General features: G+C 37.9%; 2 protein-coding genes and 1 long non-coding RNA gene across 3 annotated transcripts; 1 reads left to right on the forward strand and 2 right to left on the reverse strand.

The window, feature by feature from the left end:
* Positions 1-1,935: 1,935 nt before the first annotated feature.
* Positions 1,936-3,571, reverse strand: LOC144711365 (proline-rich family protein). The gene is made up of 3 exons (XM_078585352.1): positions 3,425-3,571; positions 3,074-3,284; positions 1,936-2,162 (listed from the first exon to the last, which is right to left on the reverse strand). The coding sequence occupies exons 1-3, from the start codon at positions 3,465-3,467 to the stop codon at positions 2,117-2,119; spliced, it is 300 nt and encodes a 99-aa protein (XP_078441478.1). The 5' UTR covers positions 3,468-3,571; the 3' UTR covers positions 1,936-2,116.
* Positions 3,572-6,584: 3,013 nt separating this feature from the next.
* Positions 6,585-10,073, forward strand: GILP (GSH-induced LITAF domain protein). The gene is made up of 3 exons (XM_078585099.1): positions 6,585-6,995; positions 8,000-8,126; positions 9,277-10,073. The coding sequence occupies exons 1-3, from the start codon at positions 6,766-6,768 to the stop codon at positions 9,358-9,360; spliced, it is 441 nt and encodes a 146-aa protein (XP_078441225.1). The 5' UTR covers positions 6,585-6,765; the 3' UTR covers positions 9,361-10,073.
* A 634-nt stretch (positions 10,074-10,707) lies between these two features.
* On the reverse strand, positions 10,708-12,584 carry LOC144711284 (uncharacterized). The gene is made up of 3 exons (XR_013583512.1): positions 12,165-12,584; positions 11,969-12,074; positions 10,708-11,032 (listed from the first exon to the last, which is right to left on the reverse strand). It is a non-coding gene; the product is annotated as an uncharacterized LOC144711284 (long non-coding RNA).
* Between the last annotated feature and the right edge of the window lie 3,810 nt (positions 12,585-16,394).

Genomic DNA, 16,394 nt, shown 5'->3' on the forward strand with positions numbered 1-16,394 from the left:
TGAATTAGCCTGCTTACAAATTTTTAATGTTTAATCATATTTGCTGAATACATTTTCCCAATCCATTCTAAATAAATAAAAGCCATATTCAAATGGAATAGTTTTTTTTTCTTACTACCTAGATCTTGATCCATGAAGGAATTGTTAACAAAAAATTATGGTCTGTTGACCACTGTTCAAGTATTTAGTTTTGATAAAATCAAGTTAGATGGCATATTACTAATTCCAATTGACGTGTAATCTAAATTCAGCAAAATCCACTATAAATAGGTATCTTTATAAATGGTTTGAGTGTTTTTTATTCATTGGCCTTGATTAAGACTTTTCTCATATTGAGAGGTGGCTATAGTTCTAAATTGCTGATACATTATTTTGTTATTTTATTTACTTTACAATGAATTGGGTTCTTGCATAATCAAAGTATACACCATTTAAATTTTTTGAATAATTAAAATTAGATTACGAGGGAAGGTGATGAGTGGCAGACCCAGCTAAGTCAACTCTTATGACAAGAGAACACCTACTGAGTTAGCAGAACTAGCAAGACACTACCCTCATCCAAAGGATAATTTATCCATTCGTACAGTGGCATCAATATTTAAATATGTATATATTGAATACAAAACTTTTCTACCTGTGATTTGGGGCTTTAATCACACTTGATTTTTTGAAAACCTCCCAGAAATTCCTTCTAAGTGAGATGATTGTGTTTTATGAGATGAAGATCATTGTTTCAGTCATTGATCATGTTTGAGTTGTCTTTATTCAAATACTTGTATATTTTATTTTGTATATCCTAAATAAAACCTGAGGAACAATCAAGTTCTCTATTTTTTATTTCTTCTATTAATGGTTCTACCAATGTACTAATTTCTCTAGTTAACTACCTACTGAGGATATAAAAACCTAGCTTCTTAACAGAGCTTCATCAATTCCCCCTCATTTATCATTTTTTCCACCTGATACTGCAGTCACATTTTTTCTTTCTTTCTAACAAGCACTATATTTGAAAGAAACAGAAATTTCAAATTTACAATGGGTAAAAGGATGAGCTTTTCGAAAGGCAAAAATTATCCAAATTTGATAGCACTTAAGGGCAATAAATTTAGATGAATCTTCAATGACAAGTAATAAAGTCAATAAAGATGAAAACAAAGTTCTGCAAGGCGCGAGTTTACAAGCAGTAATGAGCCATGATTATGATTATGCAAATTTACTTTGTAACATTTAGATTCGTATTCAAATATTTTTTTCTGCACCTAATCTCCATATTATGAAAGCCAGCAGTTCAAGAATATGAAAGCACTGTGTGAAAACTTCAGATTTTCTTCAGTTTCATCAATATATACTTCTAGTATATAATGTTCCATCATATGGGACATATTCCATGAGTTAACCATGGTTTGAACAGACCTCAACTTGATATAAAACATTAAGTGGAATATTCATAAGAACCTAATCAATCCCCTTATCCAAATGTTGTTGATTTCATACGCATCATCATAAACCTACGATAGATCTGAAACTCAGAAGAATTAAAAATATAATTCTGCTTGGTAAAATTTTAATATTTTGCCAAGAAACTTTTTCGCGGGATCAATAGATAAATAAGACTTTATTAGGCACAAATGTTTCATTTATCTAAACAGCCAGCGTGTGATTAATAACATGCATTCATAACTTGCATTCTCTTGTAACCTATCATCATAGTAAGCATTAAACTTATCAAAATAATGCAAGTTATAACTGTGGATCTTTTACCCGCTAGTGTTTTTGCTCATGGGCGACACACATTAGGGACATGAAAGAATTTCTTCAAAAGAAAATAGCGACATGAAAGAAATATACTGGTATTTTTAACATATGCTTCTGCTTTTACCTCATAAGCCCATCACCAGTTCTTTGGTGTTGTTTACATCCTCTTTCATGATGGAATTGAAAGTTGAAGATGAAGCCATTTATATGACAGAAAATAACTTATTTTTACACAATTATTGCCTCCTGGCTCTCACACACATCACATAGAATGTTTTGGCCCCTACAATGGCATCCACTTTGAAAGCCAAATATATAGAAATAAAACAATCTGAATATCATGCACTCGACAACTGTACGGCTAGAAGCACTCTTCCAGAAGGCAGCAGCAGCAAAGGGCAGCGAAGCTAATGTAAGAGAAGATGAAAGAACATTGAACATTGAGATAAAGTGAATAGAAAGTTATAAAAAGGCATAAATTAAACAGGTTAGACTTGTTTTTTTTTAAAACAAAACATGTTAGACTTGTAACAATGAAAACAAGAAGGTGTTGGCCAGACCCGCCGGCAAGATATTCAAGAAGATACCACTCTATTGATTCCAGGCGCAGGGAAAACAAAAACCTTCGATGATTCATCAAAATGCATCGTCTCTTCATATGTTTCCAAACATGTGCCGACATGAGAAAAAACTTAGTTCACCAATATAATGAAACCTTATTCGATAGTATCACATTCATCAACCCATATCTAACATAAAACGCCACCAACTGCAGTAGCTTGAATTCTTATCACCACACCGATCCTACCATTTTTGTTGGCTTAAATTTTTTTACGAAAATTGTGTTCAACAGAGATTGCAAAATATTTATTTAATAGTATCAAAGTACACAGCTTCAAAGATATATGATCAGCAACAAAGCAACATTTTTCAAAAATTATTCCACAGCATGACATGAATGATACAGACAGATCATAAGCACCCAGATATTTACATTTACGAGTTGAAACCAATAGCAGACAACAAATACATCCAAAAAAGTTATAAAGTAGAAAAAAATTGGACAAAATATGTGAGGAACACAATGAAAGGCGAGAAAATATAATCAACAAATATATAAAAATTCAGCCGGTCAGTTAAATGAGGAAACTTAATTGACAAGGATTGCGGACGCACAACGACTATTTCACATAATTTACAAGAGATGCAAGATTGCAAATGAAATCAGGGATTCATCCAAAGCATCAGGAGTAAAAAAAATGCACAAATAAGTCAGAGCACAACAAAATTGGAAATTAAATCTGGAATTTACACGTACCATCCTTGAAGAAACGAGAAGCAGGAGACATCATCGTGGCCATGATGGTGATGATGGTGGTGGTGATATGGGTGAGGAGGCGGCGGCGGAGGCGGAGGCGGAGGGCAATCAAAGTAACACTGGTACCCAGGAGGTGGAGGGTAAGGCGGCGGATAACCCGGCGCCGGAGAAGGATAACCCGGCGGAGGAGGAGCATAAGGGTAAGAAAACCCTAAACAGAAACACAAAATCAACAATCATACAGTCGTTCCAACCAAAGAATCGCTGATGATCCCGGCTAAAATCGATGAAATTTTACAAAATTAAGACGAAAATGAACCGAATTGCAAAAATTAAAAGAAGAGATCTTGCCTGGCGGAGGGGGAGCCCCGTGGGGTACATGCTGATAGTCCATACCCTCGATTCTTCTCAACTGGCAGCTCGACGATCGCCGATCTTCCCTCTTGTTCTTCCTTGTAATTAGAGCTGGCAACGCGGTATTGAACGGTATTTATAGTACGCTGATAGCCGTGAACTTATGAAGGAAGAAAGCTTCAGGAACAGGCCCATTAGCCCATCAGGAGCAGGCCCATATAATATATATATTATATTTATATACTATATATTATATTATATTATATATATTATATCGTTACCTGCTCCTTATGGATTTGACCCTTACCCTGTACTAATAAATACTTTTAGAAATATTGATGCACAAATCAGAACCTTAAACAACATTTTAACCCAAAATTCTAGTTCATAAGTTGCGTTCATGGAAATAATTTTTTAGCAATATCTGTGATGAGTGTTCCTTCAGAAAGGTTATTCTCAGATCATGTCTAGCGGCGTCGAGTATCGAGGAACTTGTGTGTGTGTTATGTGTTTTTTTCGACACGATAATGCAAATTTGTATGACGTCGACCTTGATGATCATGTTGTCATTCCCCTAAGACTTAGAGTTCTTTATCTTGAATGTTATTTTTCAATTTAATCAATTTCTAGATCTTGAGACACCTTAGTGGCAAACTAAAAAGGGACGGCAGCATCTTGATCAACACTGAAAGCAGAATCATGAGTAAGGCTTACCTTCTTGGAGCAATAATCTTCATTTTTGCGCTTTCATTTCTGCATTCGTCAAGATTTTTCCCATAACTTTATGTAGTAAGAAATAAATAAACAGATTTCCTTATGAAAATTTTAATCCCCCATTGAAGTTTGAATTCAAAAATTGTTCTTCAGTTCAATAAATCTTTGTTGATAATCCTAATTTTATGGTCTTTAATTGCATTTTTTCTTTATGTAAATGAAAATATGTAAATAATTTCCAAATTAAATATAATCTGCCAGTTTTTAGTCAAGAAGTATCTTTTCTGAAAAATCCTTTGGGTGACAGTTTCAATTTAATCGTCTTTTACTACATCTGTAATGTCCAGGTTATTCAACACAATATTCTACATTAGAAAATAAATATATCAATTTTCTGTAAATTTAAAATATGTTGTAGACATTTTGCAGTTTTTGTTTATTTCATTTTGTACAATTGTCCGTAGTGAAAATAAAAAAATTCTCTGATGATCTCTTCTTTGTAGTTTTTGGTCACAAATTATCTTTAGTTTGTGAATATGTGAAGATAAAGGTCCTTGATGGTGATGAGGAGGTTTCATTAAAAAATGAACAAAATTTCTTCAACATGTTGAATCCTCACTAAATAAAAAGGGGTCAAGTATTATACGGTGATTTATAAATAATAAATGAATATTATTATGGCCTTTACAGAAAAAATGCAACATAAATGGCAGTTAATACGCTAGTTTTTTTTTCTGATTGATCTGTTAGGCAAGAGAGAAAAAGGAAGTGAATATAGTTTTCTATCATACATCTCCAAAAAACTAAATATAAATGAAAAAAACTGACTTCTGAATAATAGTTATGTCACAAACTTGACATATGATTTTCTGGTAGATGCTGTATGCCCTCATGTGAATGTTGAGCTGTCAGAGATAGAGAGAGAAAATAAAAACAAAAAATGTTACGACCTTGAAATTAGCTAGCATTACATCATTTCAGCTCTTCTTCTTAGCAGCTTAATTTCATATGATTTATCTCATTGCTAATAGGTTTCAACCTTGCTCAGCGATGCAAATTTTGTTATTCTCATCTACCACTCCAAGTATATAGTCTGTTGCAGGTTTCATCTATGACCATTAGTTGAATACAAAGTGTGAAATAGAGAGGTTAATTGTTTCAATTTAATTTTGGTTGACTAGTCAACTGACTAGGTAGACACATATATATGAATTGGTTCACAGTGAGTGAATTAATCAAGGGATACTAAAACATATAAGGGAATCACTTTCTAGAAACACATGATTGAATCATGTTAATCTTCATAAACCTTTGTGAAGTTTGAACCATATTCATGATCATAATCGATATTGATATCTGTTATCAGTATCCAATAGAGTTCTCTATATCGATACTGGCAGCCTACTCCATTTTTGGATAATTATACATATCGATATAGTAATCAGTTATCAATATTGGCTTAACAATATTTGTTATCATAATTGATATTAATCTCCGTCATCGGTATCCTATATCGATATTGGCAGCATCCTACATTTTTTGGATAATTGCAGAGATCAATATCATAATCTGTCATCACTATCAACATAACAATAATTGTTATTATAATCGACATCAATATCCGTCATCGACATCCGGACCGTGCCGAGTTCAACATCCGATAGAGATACCAACATTGAAATGGGCAGTCTACTGCATTTCTAGGATACAGGATATCGTGATATCCCCATCTCGGATAACAGATATCGGATATGAATACTGTTAGTAGTACCCTCGATGTCCGTATAGTGCAGGGACGCGGACTGGACGATTTTTTTGTCCCGGAATGAAAAAATCATCCTGTCCGAGGATACGGGCGAATTTTGGGACGAAAGTTCATCCCGGGGACCACCGGACAGGACAGCTTACGTCCCGTGGGACGAAAAAATTGTCCGTCTGGAGGTCTCCGGATGATGGGCGGACAAATCTGGACGGAAAACCGCCAGATTCACATCCGACGGTTGAGATGTTGCCACGTGGCCTCGTTAGGACAATTTATAATATATTATAATCTATTAAAAATATAAAATGTGTTTTTTCGTCCGGGACGAATTTCGCGACAAAAACTCGTTCCGGGCGGACTGGACGGGAGGAAAAACCGTCCCCAGATTATTGGACGGACACTTTTTTTGTCGGTGGACGAAAAACCGTCCCATTCTTCGTCCCTGAGCTAAAATTGGACATAGGACGTGACGAAATTCATCCCGTTCCGTCCTTCGTCCACGTCCGGGATGATCCGGAACTATAGATATCCGTTCCCCTACTCTGGCAAACTTCTCATAGTTATTGGGCTGGGCTTCTATTCTGGAAAACAAGCCCAATAAAAGCGTTTAATTCTAGAGGGCCCTTGGACTGACTTATTTGATATAATTTGGACCGCTTTCTCTGAACCATTCTTACGCGGTTTTAATTGAACTTTCAATAAATAATCAAGAACAAGAACAAGAACAAGAACAAGAACAAGCACAGGAACAAGAACAAGAACAAGAACAAGAACAAGAACAAGAACAAGAACAAGAACAAGAACAAGAGCAAGAAGAGGAAGAAGAACAAGAAGAACAAGAAGAAGAAGAAGAGGAAGATCGATGGGAGGAGAGCCGGCGTATGGAGTTCCGATTGGGTATCAGCAGACGGTGGCTCCGCCGCCGCAGCAAGTGTTCTACGTTGCCCCGCCGCCGCACCAGGCGGGGTTGATCCCGCCGAACGCTGTTTATGGCGATCCCAGAGGAATGCCCATCCATCAGACCATGTATAGGGACACCCCCGCTCCCTTCAATTGCGCCTTCTGTGGATCCTCCGGCCTCACCGTCGTCAGGTCGATTCTTCCCCTCTGGAAATTTTCTCGATTGAATTGTTTGTTTTGTTTAATTTTAGTTCGATTTCAGAGAATTAGGTCTTTTTTATGATTGCCTCTGAATTTCTGAGTTTTTAGAGTACTCGGGTCACTTAGGATTTATGTCAATTCTTTCAGGATTCTGAGATTTACTTGATGATATCGTTTCTGTTCATTTTGAGTAATGAATTTTACCTTGGTTTTTAGAGTCCCCTGGTCAGTGTCAATGGTGATTTTTTCGGCTCCTCCGATCTCGTTGTGTCAATGTCAATTCTTTCGGGATTCTCAGATTTGCTTGATAAGATCGCTTCTGTTGATTTTGATTAGATAATTTACTTTGAACTTGCCTTTTTGTGTCGGTTCTTTCGCCGTTTCAGCGATTTTCTTGAGTAGATCGTTTATTTTTATCTTAATTAGTGTTCAGAAGCATATCCCGTTTGTCTTATTTCGATGGCTTTACTTCGAATTCCTGTTTTTTGGATCTAATTAATCGATTGAGATGGGGACTTTTTTTCATCTTAGATCGATTTCGGCTACCGAAGATCTCTTCTTAGATGATTGCCAATGAATTTATGATTGTTTTGGGCACCCAAAGCACTTTCGATTGTGATTTTTTCATCTTCTCAGATCTCACTGTTTTCATGTCAGTTCTTTCACGATTCTGAGATTTGCTTCATGAGACCACTTCTGATTATCTTCATTCGATTCAAGAAGCATATCCAGTTTTTTTCTTTCAAATTTTTCATCAAATTGATTGACCAAGCACATGATCAAAAACGAAACCCACAGGGACTCCTTAATTGTACAACATATTTTTCAGTGAGCTCACTTGAACATGTGACGGAAATACTTGATGGGGAGGATTAGACATAGATTCAGTCTCTCTGAATGAGTGGGAGTGTGAAAGAATATTAATTTTTTTCAGTGAGAGAAATTTAATTTCCAGGGTTGGGGCTGATGATATCGTTCTTGGTATTGATGCCCAGGTCTAAGATAAGTTTAGCAGCTCTTGTTGGCTGCATGGCTCCCTTCATGCTTGGATTCTGCTTCCTTTGCCCCTGTACAGACTGTCTTTGGCACAAGTACCACTACTGTCCACATTGTTCAGAGAAGGTAAATTACCTCTTTAATACTCTTCCTCTCTCTATATATCCCTCTTCACCCAATCAGTGACCAATCCTTCTCTTCGTTGTTGGTTGATCCAATTCGCTCCCTCCCAATCTGATATGCCCAATCTCCTCTCTCTCTACAAATCTGTGTTCTGTTTCTCGTGTTGTGGACACTCGAACTCACTCTCACTATATATTTCTCTGTCCCTCTCAAGTCTCACCCAATGTTCTGTCCTTGATGTTGTGGTTAATCCAATTCTACCTTTTTCTCCTCTATCGTTTTCTCTCTTTTTGCTTCAAAGAGAATCGGTTTCTTTCTTCTCCCATCAGTTTCCCATCCTCCCCTCTCTCTTCCCCTCCCCATTTCAAATGGGTTATCAGTCTTAGAGATACTTGAATTCTCTCTCCACCTATGTTTCTCTCTAACTCTCAATCAATGCTCCATCTTTTTCTTTGTTAATCTGATTATCTCTCTCTCTATCTATGTATCTCTCTTACTCTCAGTCAACGCTGTCTTTTTTTGTGGTTAATCCAATTATCTCTCTCTCTATCTATGTATCTCTCAAACTCTTAGTCAATGCTACATCTTTTTTGTGGTTAATCCAATTATCTCTCTCTCTGCCAATCTATATCTCTCTCCCAATCAATCTTCTGTCCTTCTTGTGGCTAACCCATTTCTCTTTCTCTTTCTATTGATTGAGTTCCTTCCCAATCAGTCATTCGTGGATATGCCCATTCTTGTCTCTCTCTCCTCTCTCTCTATATCACTCTGTTTCCACTTCTTTCCCTTCCAGTCAGTTTTCCATCCTCCTCGTGGGTATGCCCATTCTCTTGTCAAATCCGGTTTCGGTATGTGTCCTAGAATCTCGAATTCTCTCTCTCTTGATCTCTCTATCTCCCAATCAATGTTCTATCTCTCATGGTGGCTATTTCAATTCTCTCTTCCATAATTCTCCTTTTGGAATGTAATTCTCTCCCTCTCTCTATTTATCTATCTCCGAATCAATATTCTATCCTTCTTTTGGTGGTTAGTCCAATTCTTTATCTTTACCTCTCTATCAATCTCTTTCTCTCTTTACCTAATTTTGGCGTCTACATCGACTCTCTCTCTCAACAATCTTCTCAGAATTCATGAAGTGCTTAATTTTTTGCAGGTTGGGGAGTTTGAGAAATCCGACATTTTCATAGTTGCAGATCCCCCGAATTGGATTCAGCAGAGTTTTGCAATCCCCTCATGATCTTTCTCCATCCTCCTCTCTCTCTCTCTCTCTATCTCTCTCTCTCTCTTTCTCTCTACCTCCATCCTTCTCTCTCTCCTTCTCTTTATCTCTCTCTCTCTCTCCCTCCTCCATTCCTATTTCTTCTCTTGTTATTTCTCTCTCTCCCTCCATGCCCCCTCTCTCTCTCTCCCTCCATCCCTCTCTTTTTCTTTCTCTCTCCCTCCATCCTTCTCTCTCTATTTTTCTATTTCTCCCTCCACCCCTCTCTCTTTCTTTCCCTCTTCCTCCATCTCTCTTCTCTCTCTCTCTTTCTCACTCCACCCCTCTCTTTTTCTTTCTCTTTCTCTCCCTCTCTCTCCCCCCATCCCTCTCTCTCTTTCTCTCTCCCTCCACCCCTCCTCTCCCTTTCTCTCTCTCCATCCCTACTTTCTTTCTCTATATGCATCTCTCTCTAGTTTGAGAAATCTCTCTATCTCTCTCTTTCTCTGTCCCTTCATCCTCCATTCCAATATCTCACTCCAGCTATCCCTCCCTCTCTTTCTCTGCATGTATCTCTCTCGTTTTCTCCATTTCTCCATCCCTCTCTCTCTATATTCCTATATAGATATATGTATCTCTATCTCTCTCCCTCTATCTATCCCTCCATATTCTTCCTCTTTATTGTATAATATGGTTGGACTTGTGGGACTGTAACGTAAAGAATATGAAAAAGCTATGCTTTACTATTTGTATTTTGCCAGTCCTCAAAAAAATAGGATATCATAAAACAATTAATGATGCTAAGACCGATGAAACGACAATCATTTATTTTTATTATAGACTGTTTATTATACAAACATCGCTCATCATAGTCGTCTATGGTTTGACAACGTCAATTTTGATTTGTCCGTGCATATTTTTTACTAACTAATGTGAGAATTTCAAACCCAGAAATTTACTAAAATTTTAATACATCTAAGATGACAAACAATACTTAATAATATGGAAATAATAGGTTGAACTGTATACATAATGATCTAAATAATAGAACGTGATTATTTAAAATTCACAGAAATTTAATAAAATTATGTTAGATTTTAGATGACAGATAAGGCTTAGTAATATAATAATCAGTCATACATGGTTGCACTGGTAAAAAATAATTTAAATAATAAAGCGTGAGATTTCAAATTCTTACAAATTTAGAAAGTTCATATTTTGTAAGATGACACGTAATACTTAGTAATACAGTATCTAGACAAAAAAGGGCAAACTGAATAAATAATGATCTAGAAACAGAACGTGAGAGCTTGAAATTTACCAAATGGATATTAGATGTAAGATGACAGATGAGACATAATCATATAGTAAATGGACATAATAGGGTAAAAAGAAAATAATCATTAAATAAATACACAATAAGTAAATGGAAAAATCAATCTGAGGCGAGATTCTTCCACCAGGGGAAATTAAATAAAAAATAAAAAAATGATTTTCAAGGAGCTTCAATGGGGAGGTCCAGGTAGGCTGTGGTGACGAAGCAGCTGAGGAAGCCACAAAAGCAACAAGCTAAAGATATGGCCGATTGGTGGCAGAACTTAGGGAAATACCCACAAACAGGTGACCACCCTGGGTTAAGCTCGCCGTATTCTGCCACATATGCAACAGTTAATGCCGACGCCAACCCCGCCATTGCTCCACAAGTTGCATACTACAAGGATAGAAGTATAAACAAAATGACCAAAAAACCATAGAAAACAGCTCTCTCTAGGGTTAGTTCTCCCTCAGAGACATACCTCAGAGCTTAAATACTTAGTTTATGATAGTAAATTTTAAGATATTCATGATGATTTTGCATTTAATGTATATTAAGTTCACTTGATTATATCATATTCTTAAGAGTTCCACTTAGGAGTATTGCAATAAGCAAGGTCTTCTCCACAGGGACGGGAGATTAAACATAAATCATAAAATGAGGGATAACTGGAACATAAATCTAATCTAAAATATATTCATCATGAATATCTTGACATCTAGTATCATAAACTATGTATTGAATAAATGTATTTAATATATTCATCATGAATATCTTCAAACTTACTGTCATAAACTACGTATATAATCTAACATTAAATTTTTATCATCATGAATATCTTAAAATTTATTATAAAAAACTATGTATTTAATCCAACATTAAATTTGTATCATCATGAATATCTTAAAACTTACTATCATAAACTAATTATATAATCTAACATTACATTTCTATCATCATGAATATCTTAAAATTTACTATACAACTATGTATTTAATATAACATTAAATTTCTATCTTAAAACTTACTATCATAAACTATGTATTTTATCTAACATTAAATTTCTGTCATCATGAATATCTTAAAACTTATTATCATAAACTATGTATTTAATCTAACGTTAAATTTCTATCATCATGAATATCTTAAAACTTACTATAACAAAATATGTATTTAATCTAAAATTAAAATTTTATCATCATGATATCTTAAAACTTACTTTCATTAACTATCTCTTTAAGCTATGCAAAAGAAGCAAAATACTCAGAAACAAGATATGCTCGGATCACACTGATTCTCTGATAGGGTTTTAATTAGGGTTTGATATCATACCAGATCAAGAGTGTGGATGACTGCCCTCTTTGCACCTTGTAGAAACATGAAGAAGGGACAAAAGAAGAAGTACATACCAACTGCGACGTTAACAACCAAGTAAAATCTGCACAAGTGCGCATGGATTTTGCAGTGTAAATCAAGACGAAAGGAAAGCGAGAGAGGAAGAAAGAGAAGAGTTTGGGGAGGGTCTCACTCAAAGATAGAAATAGTGGTGTAGGTGACCTTCATCTTCACATAGCCGAACACGTTGGTTTCTTTGTTGAGGGCCATGATTAGGGCTGACGTGGCCAAGAAGGCGGCAGTGGCCAGTCGGAAGAAGGCCTGAAGAGTTTTGTACTTGTGGGGAGACTGCGTGCCCGCTGTTCTTGCGATTTCTGGGTCCATCTCTCTTGATTGTATCGAAGTTTCTCGCTCTTTCCTCTGCTGTCGAATGATAATTTTGGTTTGGTTTGGAAGAGGACGACGGTTGTGTAGAGGCGATGATTTAAACGGAACGCTATTCCGATGAGGAAGGAGGGAAGGAGCCCCTGTGATAAGGAACTGACGGAACGTATTTGTTTGACTGTTGCCCATTCTTCTCCATCGCCCTCTCTCTCTCTCTCTCTCTCTCTCTCTCGTTGTTTCGCACTTCTTCTCTCTATATATCTCTGTTTCGAATTTCATCTCTCTATCTCTATATATCTCTCTTTCGCATTTCATCTCTCTCTCAATATCTCTCTTTCGCATTTCATCTCTCTCTCCCTCTCTATATATCTCTCTTTCGCATTTCATATCTCTCTCTCTTTATATATCTCTTTCGCATTTCATATCTCTCTATATATCTCTCTTTCGCATTTCATCTCTCTGTATATCTCTCTTTCGCATTTCATCTCTCTGTATATCTCTCTTTCGCATTTCATCTCTCTCCCTCTATATCTCTCTTTCGTATTTCATCTCTCTCTCTCTCTTGATATCTCTCTTTAGCATTTCATTTCTCTACAAATCTCACTCATTTTCTCTCTCTTTCCCTTTTCTTCTCTCTCTCTCGTTCGCATTTATCTCTCTCTCTCTCTATCACATTTCATCTCTCTCTCTCTCTATATGTCGATCTATCGCTCTATCTCACACTCTCTCTTTCTTTTTTTATCTCTCTCTCTCTATAGATCAGTTCATCTCAAACTCTCTGTCTTTAGCATTTCATATATATCTCTCTCTTTTTCACATTTCACGTATCTCGCTTTCTTTTTTCACATCTCATCTCTCTTTATTGATAAATCTATCTCATTTTCTTTTTATTTCCCAGTTCATCTCTCTCTCTTTTTGACATTTCATCTCTCTCTCTATATATATATCTACATATCTATCTATCAGTCTATCTCACATTCTCTATTTCGCTTTTCATCTCTCCTTCTGTAGATCAGTCCATCTCAAACTCCCTCTCTTTAGCATTTCATATCTCTCTCTCTTTCGCATTTGACGACTCTCGCTCAATCTTTTTCACATTTCATGTATCTTAATCGATCAATCTATCTCATTCTCTCTCTCTTTCCCATTTCATCTCTGTCTCTCTCACATCTCATATCTCTTTTTATCGATCAGTCTATCTCATTTTCTCTCTCTTTCCCATTTCATCTCTCTCTTTATCGATCTATCTCATTTTCTCTCTTTCCCATTTTATCTCTCTCTTTATCGATCTCTCTCTCATTTTCTCTCTTTCCCATTTTATCTCTCTCTTTATCGATCTATCTCTCATTTTCTCTCTTTCCCATTTTATCTCTCTCTCTTTATCGATCAGTCTATCTCACTTTCTCTCTCTTTCCCATTTCATATCTCTTTTTATCGATCAGTCTATCTCATTTTCTCTCTCTTCCCATTTCATCTCTCTCTTTATCGATCTATCTCATTTTCTCTCTTTTCCATTTTATCTCTCTCTTTATCGATCTATCTATCTCATTTCCTCTCTTTCCCATTTTATCTCTCTCTTTATCGATCTATCTCATTTTCTCTCTCTTTCCTATTTCGTCTCTCTCTCTCTCTCTCCCACATTTCGTCTCTCTCTCTCTCTCTCTGTATCTCTCTTTCTCTCATTTTATTATATGAACATATATATATATATCTTTTGCATTTCATCTCTTGCTCTTTCTCACTCTTTCACATTTTTCTTCTTTCTCTCCCATTTTCACGTATTTTACACAGCTTCTTTCACAATTCTTCTCTCTTTCTCTTTCTCGTATTTTTCTCTCTCCCTCTCTCTATCTTTTCTACGTGTAACAAAGAAAGAAGCTGTCAGTTGCATGGTTTCTGGCACAAGTTTATTTAGGATTTTCATGTGGGAAAATGATCCATCATGAGGCAAAAATCAAGATTCTTAAGGCATCTATGTATCGTCTTTCCAATATGAAGACATCCTTCATATATATATATGACACCTTAATGGATTATCAGTTTGTGAAGAAACCTTTATTTTTTTTAGTATGTAAACAATAATAACATTTTTGGTTTCTCCTCAAATCAACTATTACTCTAATGATATGGAACATGAAATTGAAAATTGAGTATGTCTGTATTAATCTTATCTAATTTGGTTTCAAACATCATTTATGATCTTGGTTTATCGTAAGTGGTTTTATGCTAAAAAACTCAACTGTTCAAATATTATGAAAATGTCTTGAACTAATTAAAGTGGAACTTAAATGCCGTTTCCCCCTTTGTCAAATCAAGTATAAGAGCGCAAGCATATTTTTACCTTTCATTACCTGAAATTTTTATGTGATAGACGAGTTGGCTTTATGGTATTTCATGTCATACCAACATTTCTGTTTTCATTGATTGCATTGACGTCATCAACATCATAAGATGCAATCTGAATTCTTATTGAATTGACCTTTCGTTGACAGCAAGATGGTGGTGACGACGTCAACGCATCGGCACCGGACGCGCCACCAACATCATCCGACATGTGGGGCATGCAAACTCGTCATCGACATCAACCAAATAACTGCCAGACTTCGAACGTGCCACCACCGCCCCAAGAGACGTCTTGCATCATGACATGTCGCCAACGACAGATCCAGAACTGCCCTTTGACGTGACATGATTACACGTCTCCCACGTTTTATTTTTACGTCATTTCCCGTATTTTCTCTTTCCTCCAAGGCCTATATGAAGGCCAATGTCGTAAGAAACACTTGGCAAAGTTTATTTCAAGAATTGAGTTTTCTTCTTGGAAGGCTTGCCCTAACCCTATCCTCGCCGGACCGTCGTCACCGCCGGCGCCGATCTTCATCCCCATCTCCGTCGTTGTCACCCTCCCTCGCGCAGACTGCCTGCCAGCCACCCGCACCAATGCTGTCTGTGCAGGCCGCCAACCCGGCCGCCCGCGCCAGCCACGCCCGTGTAGGCCGCCACTGGCCCCCTGCGCCTAGGCCGCCCGCGTAGGCCACCAAGCCGGCCGTCCGCGTAGGCAGCCAAGCCAGCCGCCCGCGCCAGCCACGCCTGTGCAGGCCGCCACCGGCCGCCCGCGCCTAGGCCGCCCACGCAGGCCGCTAACCCGGCCGCCCGCGCAGGCGACACCGCGCTGGCTGCCACGCCGACCGCCCACGCCCTGGACGCCCTCGCCACCACAGGTCGTCGTGCATGTCGTTTTGGTGTCGGGGCGCCGCCCTGCACCCCGAAAGGGGGCGACTCCCCCCCTTGATCCCCCGCCAACTGACCGCGCAGTTGGATCCGCGACACCCTGTAAAAGCGCACGTCAATCGTCCCGCCAACGACGGCCCACGCCCAACCACTCCGGCCACTGAGCAACCAGGCTTAGTCTGGCCGTCCCATCGCCAGGGCCGCTCAACGCCCAGATCGCCAAGCTATATCATCCAAGCGGAGCCATACAACGCCCGGATCGTCAAGCCACGTTACGACCAGAATTTCCCGCAGCCTCATCACGCACTCCGGTGCCGAGGTACGCATGAACTCTTTGATGCTGTGTGTTCTCCGTCCAATATTACACGAGAATTCTTCCACCGCCATCGGATTTGCTTTGAGTTTCTTGGAATTTCAACGATTAGTGGATTAGGTCTTTTCGTGAGTTTTTCCCGCGAACGCGAAGTCGAAAGTATTGGGTATGGTGCTTTGGCATCGTCATGGTGGTTGAAGACAGTACTCCCGCCCTCGACGAGGAAAGGGGCTGCACCACCATTATTTCATCGGTTTTAAGTTTTTGAAACCGGTCGTGTGGATTTGTGGTCTGCTTTATCCCGCCATCCTAAACCATTCATGCGTTCTGCACCCATCGTCGTCCATCCCATCTCCTTAGTTGCCTGCACACGTTCCTCTAGTTGTCCTGCATCACAAGATAAGGGAGCTTTTGTTGACATCTGAATTCTTATTCAATGTGTGTGGTTATTTTGGGCATCATATGTCATGGAATGTGATGATCTGGCAATATTTC

Source organism: Wolffia australiana, chromosome 13 (genome assembly GCF_029677425.1).
Source record: "Wolffia australiana isolate 7733 chromosome 13, ASM2967742v1".
Lineage (NCBI taxonomy): Eukaryota > Viridiplantae > Streptophyta > Magnoliopsida > Alismatales > Araceae > Wolffia > Wolffia australiana.

What these genes read in the sequence shown, in the direction of transcription:
- GILP (XM_078585099.1), top strand. Translation starts at nt 6,766, where the DNA reads ATGGGAGGAGAGCCGGCGTATGGAGTTCCGATTGGGTATCAGCAGACG. An exon ending in TCCGGCCTCACCGTCGTCAG is followed by an intron (nt 6,996 to 7,999) that starts GTCGATTCTTCC and finishes ATTGATGCCCAG; the next exon opens with GTCTAAGATAAGTTTAGCAG. An exon ending in GTCCACATTGTTCAGAGAAG is followed by an intron (nt 8,127 to 9,276) that starts GTAAATTACCTC and finishes AATTTTTTGCAG; the next exon opens with GTTGGGGAGTTTGAGAAATC.
- LOC144711365 (XM_078585352.1), bottom strand. Translation starts at nt 3,467, where the DNA reads ATGGACTATCAGCATGTACCCCACGGGGCTCCCCCTCCGCCAG. An exon ending in CGGGGCTCCCCCTCCGCCAG is followed by an intron (nt 3,285 to 3,424) that starts GCAAGATCTCTT and finishes GTTTCTGTTTAG; the next exon opens with GGTTTTCTTACCCTTATGCT. An exon ending in TTCTCGTTTCTTCAAGGATG is followed by an intron (nt 2,163 to 3,073) that starts GTACGTGTAAAT and finishes CTCTTACATTAG; the next exon opens with CTTCGCTGCCCTTTGCTGCT.